The sequence below is a fragment of the Ovis canadensis genome, chromosome 23 (genome assembly GCF_042477335.2).
Source record: "Ovis canadensis isolate MfBH-ARS-UI-01 breed Bighorn chromosome 23, ARS-UI_OviCan_v2, whole genome shotgun sequence".
Taxonomy (NCBI): domain Eukaryota; kingdom Metazoa; phylum Chordata; class Mammalia; order Artiodactyla; family Bovidae; genus Ovis; species Ovis canadensis.
Window position 1 is genome coordinate 47874927 of NC_091267.1, and position 13928 is coordinate 47888854.

The following is a 13928-nucleotide window of genomic DNA, read 5'->3' on the forward strand; positions in this document are numbered from 1 at the left end:
CCAACTCACTTGGCACTCACTAAGCACAGGTTTAAATCCCACTTCAAAAGGATTTTGGTACCTCGATCTTGTATTTCATATTTTAAGGGAGACTTTTTACCATTCTATTAGGCATGTCAACAACAGTAAACTTGCCTATCTATTGGGTTTTTTTCCTATTACCCAGCTAACAAAGCCCTAGAAATGCAATGGGTTTTATTTATAAGTATATGTAACAAGAAAATGTATACAGTATAGTTTATATATCTGGTCATGAGCAAATCACTTCTATGGTGCTATTCTCCTAGCTGTACCATCAGCCAAAACTAACCAAAATTAATCAGATTTCTTTAAGAAAATGCCGTTTCTTCCCCCTAAAGATTTCAACAGCGCGTGTACTATCACATACGCATTCAGTGTGCTGTAATGGTTAAAAACACTGACTCTGAATCTGCCAGGCCTGGATCCAATTCCAAGCCCGTCTCTTAATCTGATACATAACCTTGGGCCTATTACTGAGTGTCACTCCCCAAAATAGAAAATAGAAAAAGATACCTCATTTGTACAGTGATAATTGGGAATCAAAAAGATACAAAAAACAACTGGAACATAAAAGGTACTTGGTAAGTTAGTCTCCTGCCTTCCTACATCCCACAATCTTGCAAATGAGAAAGTACAAGAAACAGAGAAAACTCAAAGCAACCACCTGATGATTAATCCACTAACACCCAATTCTTGAGTGCCCTAAAGGTGTATGTGGAACATTCAATGTAAGAGCTAAGCAGGAACTTTGGCCCCCACTTGAACAGCCTCTTAAATCTTCTCTTTCTGACACGTGAGGCCCTCTGAGTGAAAGCAACTCTGACTGTATGTAGGTCCTTCATGAATGTTCCTTTCCGCTATCTAAGCACTATAAGGATAATTAATAATAATAGAAGCTATAATTGTGTGACCAACATTATGTCGAGTAAATCCGAAGCAATTCAACTACTCAGGGGAAGACAGTGGAATATAAAACTTACTAATAAAGAAAGAAGCTACGTGACTCAAGGGATGTTTTCCCATTTTCATCATAGGATGCAAATATTAACATATAAAATAAAATCCATAAAAAGAATATAAAATATTAACTTGCCAAGTACCTAACCTTTCTTCAGAGGCCTTATAAAGACATCCAGACAGCCCAAGAAATGTCAGTCCCTAAATCACTACTCCTCATCTACGAGCACTTAAGCACTTAACTCTTTCAAACCACTTCTAGCATGAGATTTAGCACCATGCAGCCCAGAGGTATTGCTTCTGACAAGGTCATTGCATAAAGCTGTTACCAAGGAGAGGCTGCAGGGAAAAGAGTCTCCCTAGGCAGACAGCCTCCATGAGGTTAGAGGAAGGAATTGAGATACCTGTTCAGCACAGAGAAATGGACCAATGAGCAACGCCCACCCAAAGGCAGAGACCCACCCACCCAGAGAGGAATCTGAGGTGCGATCCCCGTGTCTGTCTAAGGACGCCTGCCTCTCTCCCAGGAAGCCGTCTATCACCAAGCACCAACCACAAAGTGAGGAAATGAATCCCTATCACTAACACGCCCTCCCTAATAGTCTCCATTCTGAAGGGTCACCTGGCAGCCACCCTGAAACTATCTTGCCCCCAAGGAGCCCCTGGGGACCAAAAAACTAAACATTCTAAGTTCTAAGGTCAGGACACACCACAAGTTTCAAGGAGGGAGTTTTCCTTGCTTGTAAAACGTACAAAAAAGGATCATGTGAGCATTAGTTTACATCAATTATCAAAACACGCCCAGTTCAGGATGGTTTAATTGTCAGACTATAACGACATGGTTGACGAGAAACCACAGTAGGTATTAGAGAAAGCCCACCATTTAGAAATGAACTTAGTGTGGACCCTACCTAAGGCTTAATATGGACTTGAAAGCAGTTTGAAATATCTGCCTTCCACCTAATGGATCCATCTCATCTCCTGCTGTTGTCTTTTTACACCATAAGCTCAGCCATACTGAATTCCTAAAACTGTGTGTGCCCTTGAAGAATCATAGCTACCCATGATCTTCTTCCTGGAGGCCTTGATCCCAATTTTTCCCCTACAAAAGTCCTCCACAACTGATTCAGATTTCCTCTCCTCTGTGAAGCCGTTTCCAACCCCGTACTTGGAATTCACGGCTCCCTACTTTTTGACTTCTACTTTGCTTTTTCAAATCTCATCTGTCTGTGCATACGTGCTCCCACCACTACCACCACATTATGAGCAATCCAATGTCTGGAACCTTGTTTTACGACATGAAACACAGTGTCGACCCAGTACAATGCTCCTTAAATAGAACAATGACTGCAAGGCAAAGGCTACTCAGAATTTTGTGTTTATTTCAACATTATGTGTTCAATGATGACTTCAACATTATATTTGCACTGTTAATATAAATTTAAGTAGGCTTTCACTTTTTAAAATAATCCTCAACAGAACGACTTTCAGGCGGGCAAAATATGTTCAGTGATTTCTTAGTCTCAGACATTGTCTTATTGTTCATTTTCTCACCAAATTAATCCTCCCTGTCCCAAGGAAAATTAAGAGAAATACCCTTTATCTAAAAATTGGGGGATGAGTTACAAACACAAGTATATGTAGAATATATATACACACACACTCTATGTATGTGAGTACATATCCAAAGTATCCTCCGGTTTTATAAATTTTTAGCTACAAGTCCTAAGAGGGATAGGAATCTACAGAGGCTACTTGTTAAACCTTATTTGGGAATTGCTGAAACAAAATGTTATTATATTTGTCTAATAACAATAACAACAAATACCATAAAAATACAACTCAAGGGATGGAATTCAGTGAAAGATTGAAATATTCCTATAATCCACAGAGAACACAAATGGCAAAGAAAATCTGATGTCTATTCAGGTCCACTAAAGACTCATTTTGCAGTAAATTTACAGATATAGGAAAATTTTACACTGAATAAAAAAACTACTCTGGGGAAATTTAAGTTCCAAAGTTACAAAATTAATCAACGTATCAAAAATTAAGTTCAACACATTTCTCAACCCAAAAAATTCCATACAAGAAATTGATTCTAAAATTCTGATCAACACAGAAAAAAATAAGGAAAAGAAAAATAAAAGATAATACAGTCTAGTGAATAATAAGTGTTATATAAACGAAAGCAAATAAATCATTTATTGCAATCATTTTTTAAAAATTCTAAAAGGAACAAGACAGGGGTTATTTTACTATCAGGCTGCACGGCAGCAGCAACAGGTTTTCCTGTTTTCATAAAGGAGACAAACTGCCCTCCCTCCACCTCCCAAACCACACCACACGGCACGGCCTGCAACAGAGAAGCTGAGTTCTAAGGGAGCCAGGTCAGCGAGCTGATGACCGTGAGAAGGAATGAGACAGAAGTCCAGTTAAAACACAAAGGGGCATCGCTTCTCAGCCATTTGGCTAAGATCAAGTGTAAAACACAAAGGAGCAACAGAAAGCTAAGACATGCCAAAACGTCAACAGCATGAAGCTTCAGAGCAGTGCAAAAATGATTTTCCTGTCTCTCCCGCTAGAATACTCCAGTCCAGCCAGATCAGCTCAGGTACCAGGTCCTCAGAGGACCACCGCTGAACGTGCCCACAGTGGGGGGCCTCGGACCGTAAAGAAAGAAGTCCTCTAGGACTGCCTGCTGGTGATCTCCAGCAGCTGATTCTTCAGACAGGAATTAACACAACCAGTCTGATAGGTCTCTTCTCCAAGACTCGACTTCTCTGCTTTAACTCACAATGCTTAAGGAAGGCGGGAGAAGCAGATATGCAGCCACTGACGTCTCTAAGTAGAGCACGTGGCCCGTTTCCTTGTTCCATTGGGAACGTGCCTATGATCACCCTTTGTTCTGGAGTTCGGTTGTCCCTATTAAACTAGGACTTCCCTGCAGGACTAATTTCCACCCCGCCTGTCACAGGGGCCGCTGGAGATCCATGGTGTGGACTTTTCACCACAAGAGGTTTAAGGGTCAAGCCAAAGAAGGAACCCTGGGCTACAGACCAGATATACCTACGGAGATACAGCAACATCCCCTTTACCTACAGGGCTCACAAAATCCTATAAGCAGTTGGTCACAACAACAGCATAAACTGAGACCTAAGAGGGAACATGTCACATCTTTGTCAACACAGCCGCCTTTCACAAATGCTTCTGCCAGCTGCTCACAGATAACACCTCCAGCAGACTCTTCATGGCACCTCCGCTGCCAGTGGTCACGCACACTCAGAACCGGTCAGCCCAGGAGGGTCAAGGGACCAACAAAGACACACCCTGGCGCTCATGGGGACACCACTGAGTCGGCTTCAATTATCCTTGGAGGGTGCAGTTTCCATAAGGCGGCGAGCAGGTTGGCTTCTGCCAGGTAAGCCTGCTTCCCCCAACAGCCCCGTCAGGAGGGCACCTAGGACTCCGTGACGGGCTGGCCGTCGGGGAACACCCTGGAGCCCAGGTGCCAGCCCTAGCCGGGAGGGACGGATCCTTGGAGGGAAGAGGGGATGATGGGCCGTCCTCTCCACACCGCCCCCACCCCTGCCCTGCCGCCCCCAGCTCTGGAAAGAGCTGTCAGGACGCATTTCTGAGGCTACCTGGGCTCGGAGAACTGCTCTGTCTGCGGCTTGCACAGCTGTCTCCCATGGAAGCTGCCCAGGCTCCAGGAGCTATGGGGACCTTGTAGGGAACTGCTCTCCAACTCCCCTAATCTCTAAAGTACTTTTTTTTTTTTTTTAAATACTAAAATCGCTTTGCATCCTGACTGCTAGTGGAAAACTTAGCCTTCCTCTGACAGCACTGGCCGGCCAGCTACCCCCAGGAAGCAAGCTCCCAAATGAGACAGAGGCCTTGGGACCAGCCTCTGGATTCCCAAGGTCCCACTTCCAGGCATGCCCAGGCTAAATCCTGTCACCACCTTTGCACTGTTCCTCCCCTGGAGGGCAAAATTGATTGGACTTGCAAAGAGTCAATTTTGAATTTTTACATCACAGAACCACCACGCGAGCAAAACAGATGCCACCCACCTGGTTTCTAAAGCCTATTGTTGGGCAAATATCTCTCTTTCTGTGCCATTTATCATTCAAATTTAGCTTTGCCTCACTAAGCTTGGACTATAGCACTGACAAAAGCAGGCAGCAACCCATTTTTCAGCCAGTAGAGAGAGACCACTGAGGCTGAAATCGTAGCTGGAAAATCAGAACACTGTCTTGTCTCACGTAAGGCCCATAATTGGCTTCCGTGGCAGTTCAGATGGTAAAGAATCTACCAGCAATGCAGGAGACCTAGGTTTGATCCCTGGGTCAGGAAGATCCCCTGGAGAAGGGAATAGATACCCACTCTAGTATTCTTGCCTGGGAAATATCATGGGCAGAGGAGCCTGGCAGACTACAGTCTATGGGGTCACAGAGTAGGACATGACTGAGTAACTAACACACTTTCAAGCTACATAATTGCTTCTGAGGACTTAGGGCTTAATAAAGGAAATTTTAAAACAATATTGATCTTTTCATTTCCTTACAAGTAACTTCTATTCACCGCTTTAGACTCTTTAAGTTACATGTTAGCCTCTTGTAACAAAAAAAAAAAAAAAAGTCCTTCACCAGCATTCACCTTTATGAAGGTAATAAAGGCAAGAATGTTCTTTAAGAACATGTGTCTGCAACAAATAACAGCAAAAAAGCTTTTTCCATTTTGAAACTCTGAACATGTTTGTTTATTAAAGAACCGCCCCCCAAAAGAGCTTGAATTGGAGGATAAAGAAAATATCAAATATCGTTTAAAGCAGTTTAAAAACAGATTATTTTAATGTCTAATTTTTGTTACTTTAAGGCAGCAAAAATACCAGCTCCAAGGTTCCCAGTTCAAAGACACCTCGAGGGCAGTAGTTTCGATTTCACCTGCGGTGATTGTTCAAAAACACAAATTTCCAAGCCCCACCCCTAGAGACGCTGACTCAGAAAACCCAGGGTGGAGCCCAGGAATCTGTAGTATTTCAAAGTATCCCAAATAAAGCAAAATTCAATGGAAAAAAGAATTACTAAGTAGGGATTTTAATACTAATGTTTCATCCTAAACTAGTCTCAGTGTAATCCTCACCCAGGGCACTCTGCGAAAACCTGCCGCCCCAGGGCCAGCCTGCATCTCTGAGGGCCAGGGTGCGGCCAGGTCATTTTTAAAGGGCATTCCTGGTAAATCTGGGAAACCCTAGGGTGGGAAAGTGCTCTTAAAGGGCATTCCAGGTAAATCTGGGAAACCCTAGGGTGGGAAAGTGCTCTTCACTTGAGAAAAACTGAGTTTCAATCATGGCTTTACTGAAACTAAGTCTGTGATCTGCACCAAAACTCAGGCATCCTCGTAGGGGTGTGAATCTCTCACAAACCCAATTGCTCACAGGCTGATCACAAGGCTGAAATAACCCGGGGTACAATCAAGGAACATTAGAAGAAGGCAAGGCTGCGCAGCCCGGCAGAGGACCAGCAGTTAGGTGAAGATCAGTGAATACAGCAGCACATGGCTCATGGTGATGACGTACTGCTTTGGGTAGATGATTTAAACAAAAAAAAAAAGGGAAAGAAGGAAGAGAAGAGGAGAACAGAAAAGGCTGGAGTCAATAAGATTTGTTGTTGTTTAGTTGCTCAGTTGACTCTTTTGCAACCCCATGGGTTATAGCCCACCAGATTTCTCCATCCCTGGGATTTTCCAGTCAGGAATATTGAAGTTGGTTGCCATTTCCTTCTCCAGGGGATCTTCCCAACCCAGGGATCGAACCTGCGGCTCCTGTGTCTATTGGCAGGCAGATTCTTTACCACTGAGCCACCAGGGAAGACGTTGATAAGATAAGCAAAAGCAATTTAAATATCATGGGCATTGAGATATATAAAACTATTGAGTTGTGGTACTTTTCCTGACCTACACTAGAAATATATAGATATACATACATAGGTACGTATACACACACACATATATAAACTCAGATAAAAACCTGGAAATAAAACAATTTAAAGCACTTCAAACCCAAACTTCTTGCTTTTACTTAGGTTAATTCAACCATAAAAAAATGATATAGATCTTAATTAAGAGGTTTGTAAAGTACTTAAGTTTGTCATTTTGTTGACATTTAAATGTAATTTCCTCTAAAAACTATTCTTAGGTATCAGCTAACTAAACTGAACTGTTGGTTTAGATTATTGTACTACCAGATAAGATAAAATTGGAGATAATATACAGGAGAGCAACTCACTAGCTCAGAAAGAGTCTATGCTGTTTTAACACTTACCCCTGAGGCTGCCGGTTGTGTGGTGGGGGAAGCATTTTTGCTGCAGTCATCTGTGTTAGAAGAGGTGGAAGTTGGAGTCATGGGAACAGAATTATTGCTATTACCTGCAACGGTCAAAATTAACCTCATAAATATACATATACTCTACTAAAGTTGGCAAATATTTTACAGTCAAAACAGCATTTTCTTATATTTACCAGAGCAAGCTTTTGACTTATTTATGTTCTTAGGTTTTCGTTTCCTGGTTTGAATTCCCTCTTTTTTCATAGCAAGCGGTCGAGGCACCTAAAAAATTTTTCACATAGGCCATACGTTTAATAAATATTATACTGCAGAAAAACCAAACTAACTAAAGACCGAACGTCAGTACTGAAGGCCCTCATTTAAAAGAACTTGGCATAAATTTCAATCCAATTTTTATACACACTTCATAGATTCCAACTGCACAAAGACTACACTTTCCCCATCAAATGCAAAGATTCCTGGGCAGGCGGGGGCGGTGGGGGGGAAATGGGGTGATTTGCCAGGTAGAATCTCTTCTCTCAACTTAATGTTCATTGTTTTAAACAACTTTTAATTACGGAGTGAAACCACCAAATTACATATTTTTATTTCAAAGAGATTGTGAATTCTTCTTCCTACATATACCACGGTTATTTTTCTTTTTAAAATTGGCATATTTTATAATATCTTGTGCTATGCTTAAAATGTAGAATCTTTTTAACTAGAGCTATCCAATGTGATGACTCTTCTGTATAGATGTATTTGATTGCACTCACATTTTTAAGCTATAAACTAGTTAGTGTGCATTTCTAGTAGGTTCCATGGTTTTTTTCTTTTTAAGTGTACAGCTTTTTAAAATACACACACTACTATATACAAAATAGATAACCAACAAAGACCTGCTGTATAGCACAGGGAACTATACTTAACCTTCTGTAATAACTTAGGAAGGAAAAGAATCTGAAAAAGAATATACACACACATATGGATCGCTGAATCACTGTGCTGTACATCTGAAACGCAACATTATAAATCAACTAGACTTCAATTTTACAGCTTTTTTTAAAAAAGATTACTACCATCTTATCAGTTCTAAAATGCACATTTCCCACGTTTTTGTATTTCTACAATCTGGATGTCTGACTATGGATGTGTGTGAGTTTCACTGGCAGCATTTTTTGTTTCTTACTGGTATGATAATAGTTTCTAGAATAATTAACAGGCCCCTAGATTCACAAACGTGCGTATACAAAAATCAGATCCTTCACCTCCATGCCCTCTCCTTTGCTAATTTTAAGCTGAAACAAAGGACAAACAAGACACTGAAGATGTATACACAGAAGCAGAGTAGGTGGCGCACCCCATGGAGCTTCATGTAGAGTCCACAAGCATTGCACACAGGCTCGCCCTCGGCGTTTCTGCGCCACAGAGTGGTGGTCGTGGTGTGACAGTTGGCACAGGACAATCCAAGCCGCCGGGAGGAAGGCTAGAAAGCAGCACAAGAGAGTGGATAGACATAAGTGCTTTTCACATATAAGCTACACACGTCAATGTGTCGTGTCCCTGCCAGCAACAAGCATGTACCTGGTTATTATAAATAAGCAGTCCCCCTTGAGGAAAAAAAAAAAAAAACCCTTGAAGTGTAATTAGGTTGACCTTCCTGGACCAAAGTGTGCCCATCTAATATAGATCAATTGATCTGCCCCAGCTCATTAGCATAGATTAAGCAGTCACAATATTGGCCAATGCCTGCACTCACTGTTGTTGTCAGAGGTCTGAGTAAAGAAATGCAGTCACAAACTGCCTGCCAATGTGTTAAGTGGCTTTGGGGACTCTCTGCCTCATCTGAAAACTGAGATAACCAGGTCTATTTCTCAGATATGTGCAGAGGAATAAACTAGAAACTGTAGAAAAGCCTATATATATTAATAGAAATGAATTTTGGAAGATGCACAAAAAATTTTTGTAAAGAAACATATTTTAATACATCTCATTAACAATCATTATGATCACCTATTGCCTGAATTTTCTGTACTATCCATTCTACAAAGGACAAGCAAATTCTACAACACTGTTACTGCTGGCCTTGTCTTGGTGATGCTGCTGTATTTGATTTACCCTGTCAGTACAGTCCTTTTCCTCACGTGGTGGTGGTGCTTTAGTCGATAAAATCAACCTCTTACAACCCCAAGGACAGAGGCTCCTCTGTCCTTGGGATTCTCTAGGCAAGAATACTGGAGTGGGTTGCCTTTTCCTTCTCAGTACAAAGGGTTAAATTTATCAGAAAAGGTCAACTGTCACTCTGATTTCTGTGTTTCCTTTATACCCATAACATGCTTATGTGGAGTTTATCTTCTCTACACTATTATGTGTGAATTATAAAGAAGGGCTTTTTAAGCTAGTCTAAGTTCCTACCTAGAATGACAAAAATCTAAATTTGCTTTTCTATTACCTAGATAGGCAACTTAAAAAATGTGCTATGACTTCAGTTAAAAAAAAAAAACAAACCTATGGGGAAAATCTAGGGACCAAAACAAGCTGAAAGATATAGAATTAGGGAAGTTGGCCGGGATGATTAATTTAGGAAAAGAAGTTATAAGGAATAGGCGACAAAAAACATAGATTGAGCATGCACTGACTATTCAGATTAAAAGACAGAGAGTTTCAAAATCTTTGTTGGCAAAGCCAAAAGCTAAAAATTGAATTTTGTTTTTACAACTCACGTCCTGTTGTTATTGCTACAGCATACTCTTTACAGACAAGTTGTAAAACCAAAGAGACACTGGGAAGCTTCTTAGCACTGCCACATTTTTAAGAAGTCGGTGCTAAGAAAAAATCACTTTGACTTTTGGTGGAAAAGAGTATGTTTGGCCGACAGAACTATTTGGGAATTTGCTTTGTTAAAATGATGAAAACATGAACTCTTACACCTCGGGGCTGCTTCTTTTTTTTTTTTCGTTATCCTTAAAAGAGAATAATTTCCCAGAAGAGCACTCCTTTCTCTTCATAAATATGAAATAAGTAAATTAGGGACAGGAAAGTTCATTTTATAAACAGGTCATTTATGATAGTTTGCAGTGGAATTTGGAGCCAATGTGAGGCAAACTTGTTATCAGAATTTGCCATTATAACAAAGAACTTTATGACTGTCAACTGCAGATCATAAGTGAAGCCAGTCCCCATAAACATGTGAAATGAAGGTGAGCGGGTTATAAAAGTTTCTTGTAACAAGCGATCTCAGTTATATTCATCACTAACAAGGAATTCAAGTTACACCATAAATCTCTTATTTTGCAATGTATTACAAGTTCAAATTCACTGTGATTGGTAGCTGTACTGCTAGCTAAACAAACTTGGGTTCAACATTCTATGTCTGAGAACTAACTAGATCCAGCAAAACCATAAATAAGAAGCCCACAGGAGAACTAATTGATAGACACACCCTTCAATTGGTATCATTTATAACCCATTTACAAAGCACATTGTCGGACCTTGGTCACTGCCAAGACACCTGCCATACAGAAGGAAAACTAATAGATTCAGAGATGTTAAAAACTGGGTTTTGTGTTTCCTGTTAAATTATTTTTACTGATAAGTGCACAAAACTAAGGCCACTCTCTAAATATGGATGTTAACAGATCAAATTTAAAATGCCACTAGAAACGAAATGGCTACTATTCTGCCAGTGTTTTGCTAACTCTTGAGAAAATGTTGCCTTTCCGGGCTCAGCCAGGACTCTGTTCAATGTGCCTTCTCCCCAAAATAATCATCACTTTCATTGTTCATACATTGGCTAATGCATGAAGACAAGGAACTTCCTTGGAATATTGACCAGCAGTACTTTTTAAATACAACGCATGTAAGAAAAATGAAAAAACACAGGGAGTCAGGCACAGAAGTTAAGGATGCCCTTTGAAGCAAAGTCTAAGCTGCGGGTGACTAACAAGTTTAAGGCACATACACTCATTAAATTAACCTCGGCCACTTTATTTTAAATGCATTAAAAACAAAACAACCATAAAACTAATTGCTTCTCTTTAAGGTGGCAGACTCACATTGTGATGCAATTTCACTCTAATCTATTTAACACAAACAACATGTGTAGCATTTGTTCCTGCTAATTAGAGTATAACAATTAAATAAATTACTTGGATACTTAAGATGTCTGGCATCTAACTGTAAAATATTTTACTTTAAAAGGTATTAGAGTATGAGTACTTGGCTAAACAAATGTTAGCCTTACAGTGGGGCGTGTGAAAGCTTTCATTTATTTTCTCTAATCAGGACAGCAGTAAATACCCTTTCCTTCTTAAAAACACAGGGGACAATAAGATTAATCCCTGAAGAAAATCAAAATTCCCACACTTTAAATCATAGTGAAATGTGTTGGGATGGTGAAAATCTTCTACTTGAGAAAAATGTGCAGACTGCATTTTCCCCCTCAAGCTCTATGAACAGTAGTTCTCTGAACAGCCAGATTTCAAAATAACAAAAGTTAGAGTAAATAAATTTTTCACTAGACTCAAGGACAATCCAAAGGACGGATGGAATTTGGAGCTAAAACTAATCTGAAGAGGTGGAAGGGGCCCGGAGGTGGAAAGGACAGACTCAAAGGGATTCAAGACGAGCCTGGGGGACAAGAGGGCTGTGGGTTCCATTTTAACATCCATTTTACCGGATGTTACAGGGGAGCTAGGTTTCTTCAAGAATCGACTCCAAATCAGACCAAAGAGTCCACAGTGAAAAGAAACCTTCACTTGATCTGGGGCTGTAGTCTGTTTCTCTCCCTGGAGGTTACTAACATTACTCATTCCTTGGATCTCCTTCCAAAATTATTTCAGTGCATTTGCAAGTACATCTAGAGATGTGTAAAGATAGGGGGTTGGTACTTTTTAAAAGACAGTAGCACACCACATCTTTTTTTTTTTTTCATTTAAGGATGTCACTCTGTGTGAATTTGGGCAGAGGGCTGCCTTCATTCCCCTTCGGCTAGTTTCGGGGACGATCTGCCCTGGTGGGCGCTGAAACTACCCGGGACCCCCAATTCGGGTCCGCTCTAGGCCGCGGGCACAGGTGCGGGCCGGGTCGGGCGGGGAGACCCGGGCCCCGCGGGCAGCGCGCGGATCCGGGTCGGGCCGCTGGGGAGGGCGGCGCCCGCACTCACCACGCGCTTCTGCGGCTTGATGAGGGGCCTGCTGAGGCCGTTCATCTTGCTGTAGAGACCGCAGGCGTTGCACAGGTAGTGGCCGGTGCCGTCGCGCCGCCAGAGCGGCGTCTGGATGGAGCCGCAGTTCACGCACTCGCGGCTCTCGGGCAGGTCCTCCAGCAGGTCTGCGGGACGAGAGGCCGGTGAGGTCCCGCCCCCGCGAACCCCACAACCCGCACCCAGAGTCCCCCGGGCCGGCTCCCGCGCCCTTCCCCACCCGGCCTTTCTGCTCGGCGGCCCGGCCCGGAGCCGGCTCTTGATGTCACCGCGACCGATCTGTTGACCGATTATTTGTCCAATACTTCTGCACCCCTGGGCGCGCCCCGTGCAAAGCCCTGCAAAGTCCGGTGACAGAGCTAGAGACCCGGCCCGGATCATCCGCCTTCCGTCTCCCCAAGGACCTCGGAGTTGAGATGAGCCGTGGGGTGGTCGGTGTGGGCCCCCTGACCTCTCCTTTCCCGCTGTTCCCAAGCTTTTCAAAACTGAAATCCATCATAATTACAATATACCACTTGCCAAAACCCGAGTAAGCTTTGCAATATTAACAGTGATGGCTCACACCAGCCCCCACCCGCAAATATCCCCGTAAATACCCCGGGACATAACGAGGCTGTTTTCTTTTACCTCAAGTAATTTTTTGAAAGTATTTGCTATGGCTACCACTCTTCCTTTTCCTCCATAAAGAATAGACAACTGAAATTAGAGATGCTGTTCTTGAGCACTTTAACCAATTAATTAATACTGACTCCTGGGGGGAAACGCAGTAAGAAATTAGTAAGAACAGAGATGAATGTTAAATTTTCATGTCACAAAACCAAACACTAAAATATTATGATTTTAAAATGGGTCTAATTGCTACAATCTACAAAATTTCTACAAACGGTCGATACTGAATGGATTCAGAAAATTACCAGCACTGTTCCAGTGCTAAATCAAAGTTTTTCCTACACTAAAATTTCAACTTATATCATCTATTTAAATTAATATTTGTCATTTTACTGTTTGGTTAGTTTTCCAAAGTTCATTAATTAACCTAAACCTGCTAACTTAAAAAAAAGCCTTTAGAGTAAATGATTTTAACATTTACTACTTTCCCTTAAATCGGCTAAATATGAACAATTAACTAAAGTGAGATGGGTACTTAAGTACTTTTGAAAATATTTCCTTTAAAATAACTGTTTAGAGTTATTTATATTACACAAAATTTAAATGTTACAATTTGGCTTTCTTCAAGGACCCTTTTGAATCAAATTTTAAAGTAAATAAACATTACACTTTAGAGTTTATTTGAAGACTGTGTTAGCAAAACTTTCTATTCTTTCTCTTTCTGTTTGTCAGTGGTTGGTTTATAGCTTGTGTCTACCATAAGCTTTTGTAGAGATATTTCAGTCTGATTTGGATACACAAAAATCTTTA

General features: G+C 41.3%; 1 protein-coding gene across 4 annotated transcripts in view; it reads right to left on the bottom strand.

Annotated features, from left to right (window-relative positions):
- Positions 1–13928, bottom strand: part of GATA6 (GATA binding protein 6) — a 33058-nt gene that overhangs the window by 12226 nt on the left and 6904 nt on the right. For all 4 annotated transcript variants that reach the window (XM_069568898.1, XM_069568897.1, XM_069568896.1 and 1 more), the window contains 4 exons: positions 12471–12637; positions 8667–8792; positions 7501–7588; positions 7304–7407 (listed from right to left, as the gene is read on the bottom strand). In XM_069568898.1, the coding sequence (XP_069424999.1) occupies positions 7304–7407; positions 7501–7588; positions 8667–8792; positions 12471–12637 (485 nt within the window). The remainder of the gene's footprint in view (positions 1–7303; positions 7408–7500; positions 7589–8666; positions 8793–12470; positions 12638–13928) is intronic.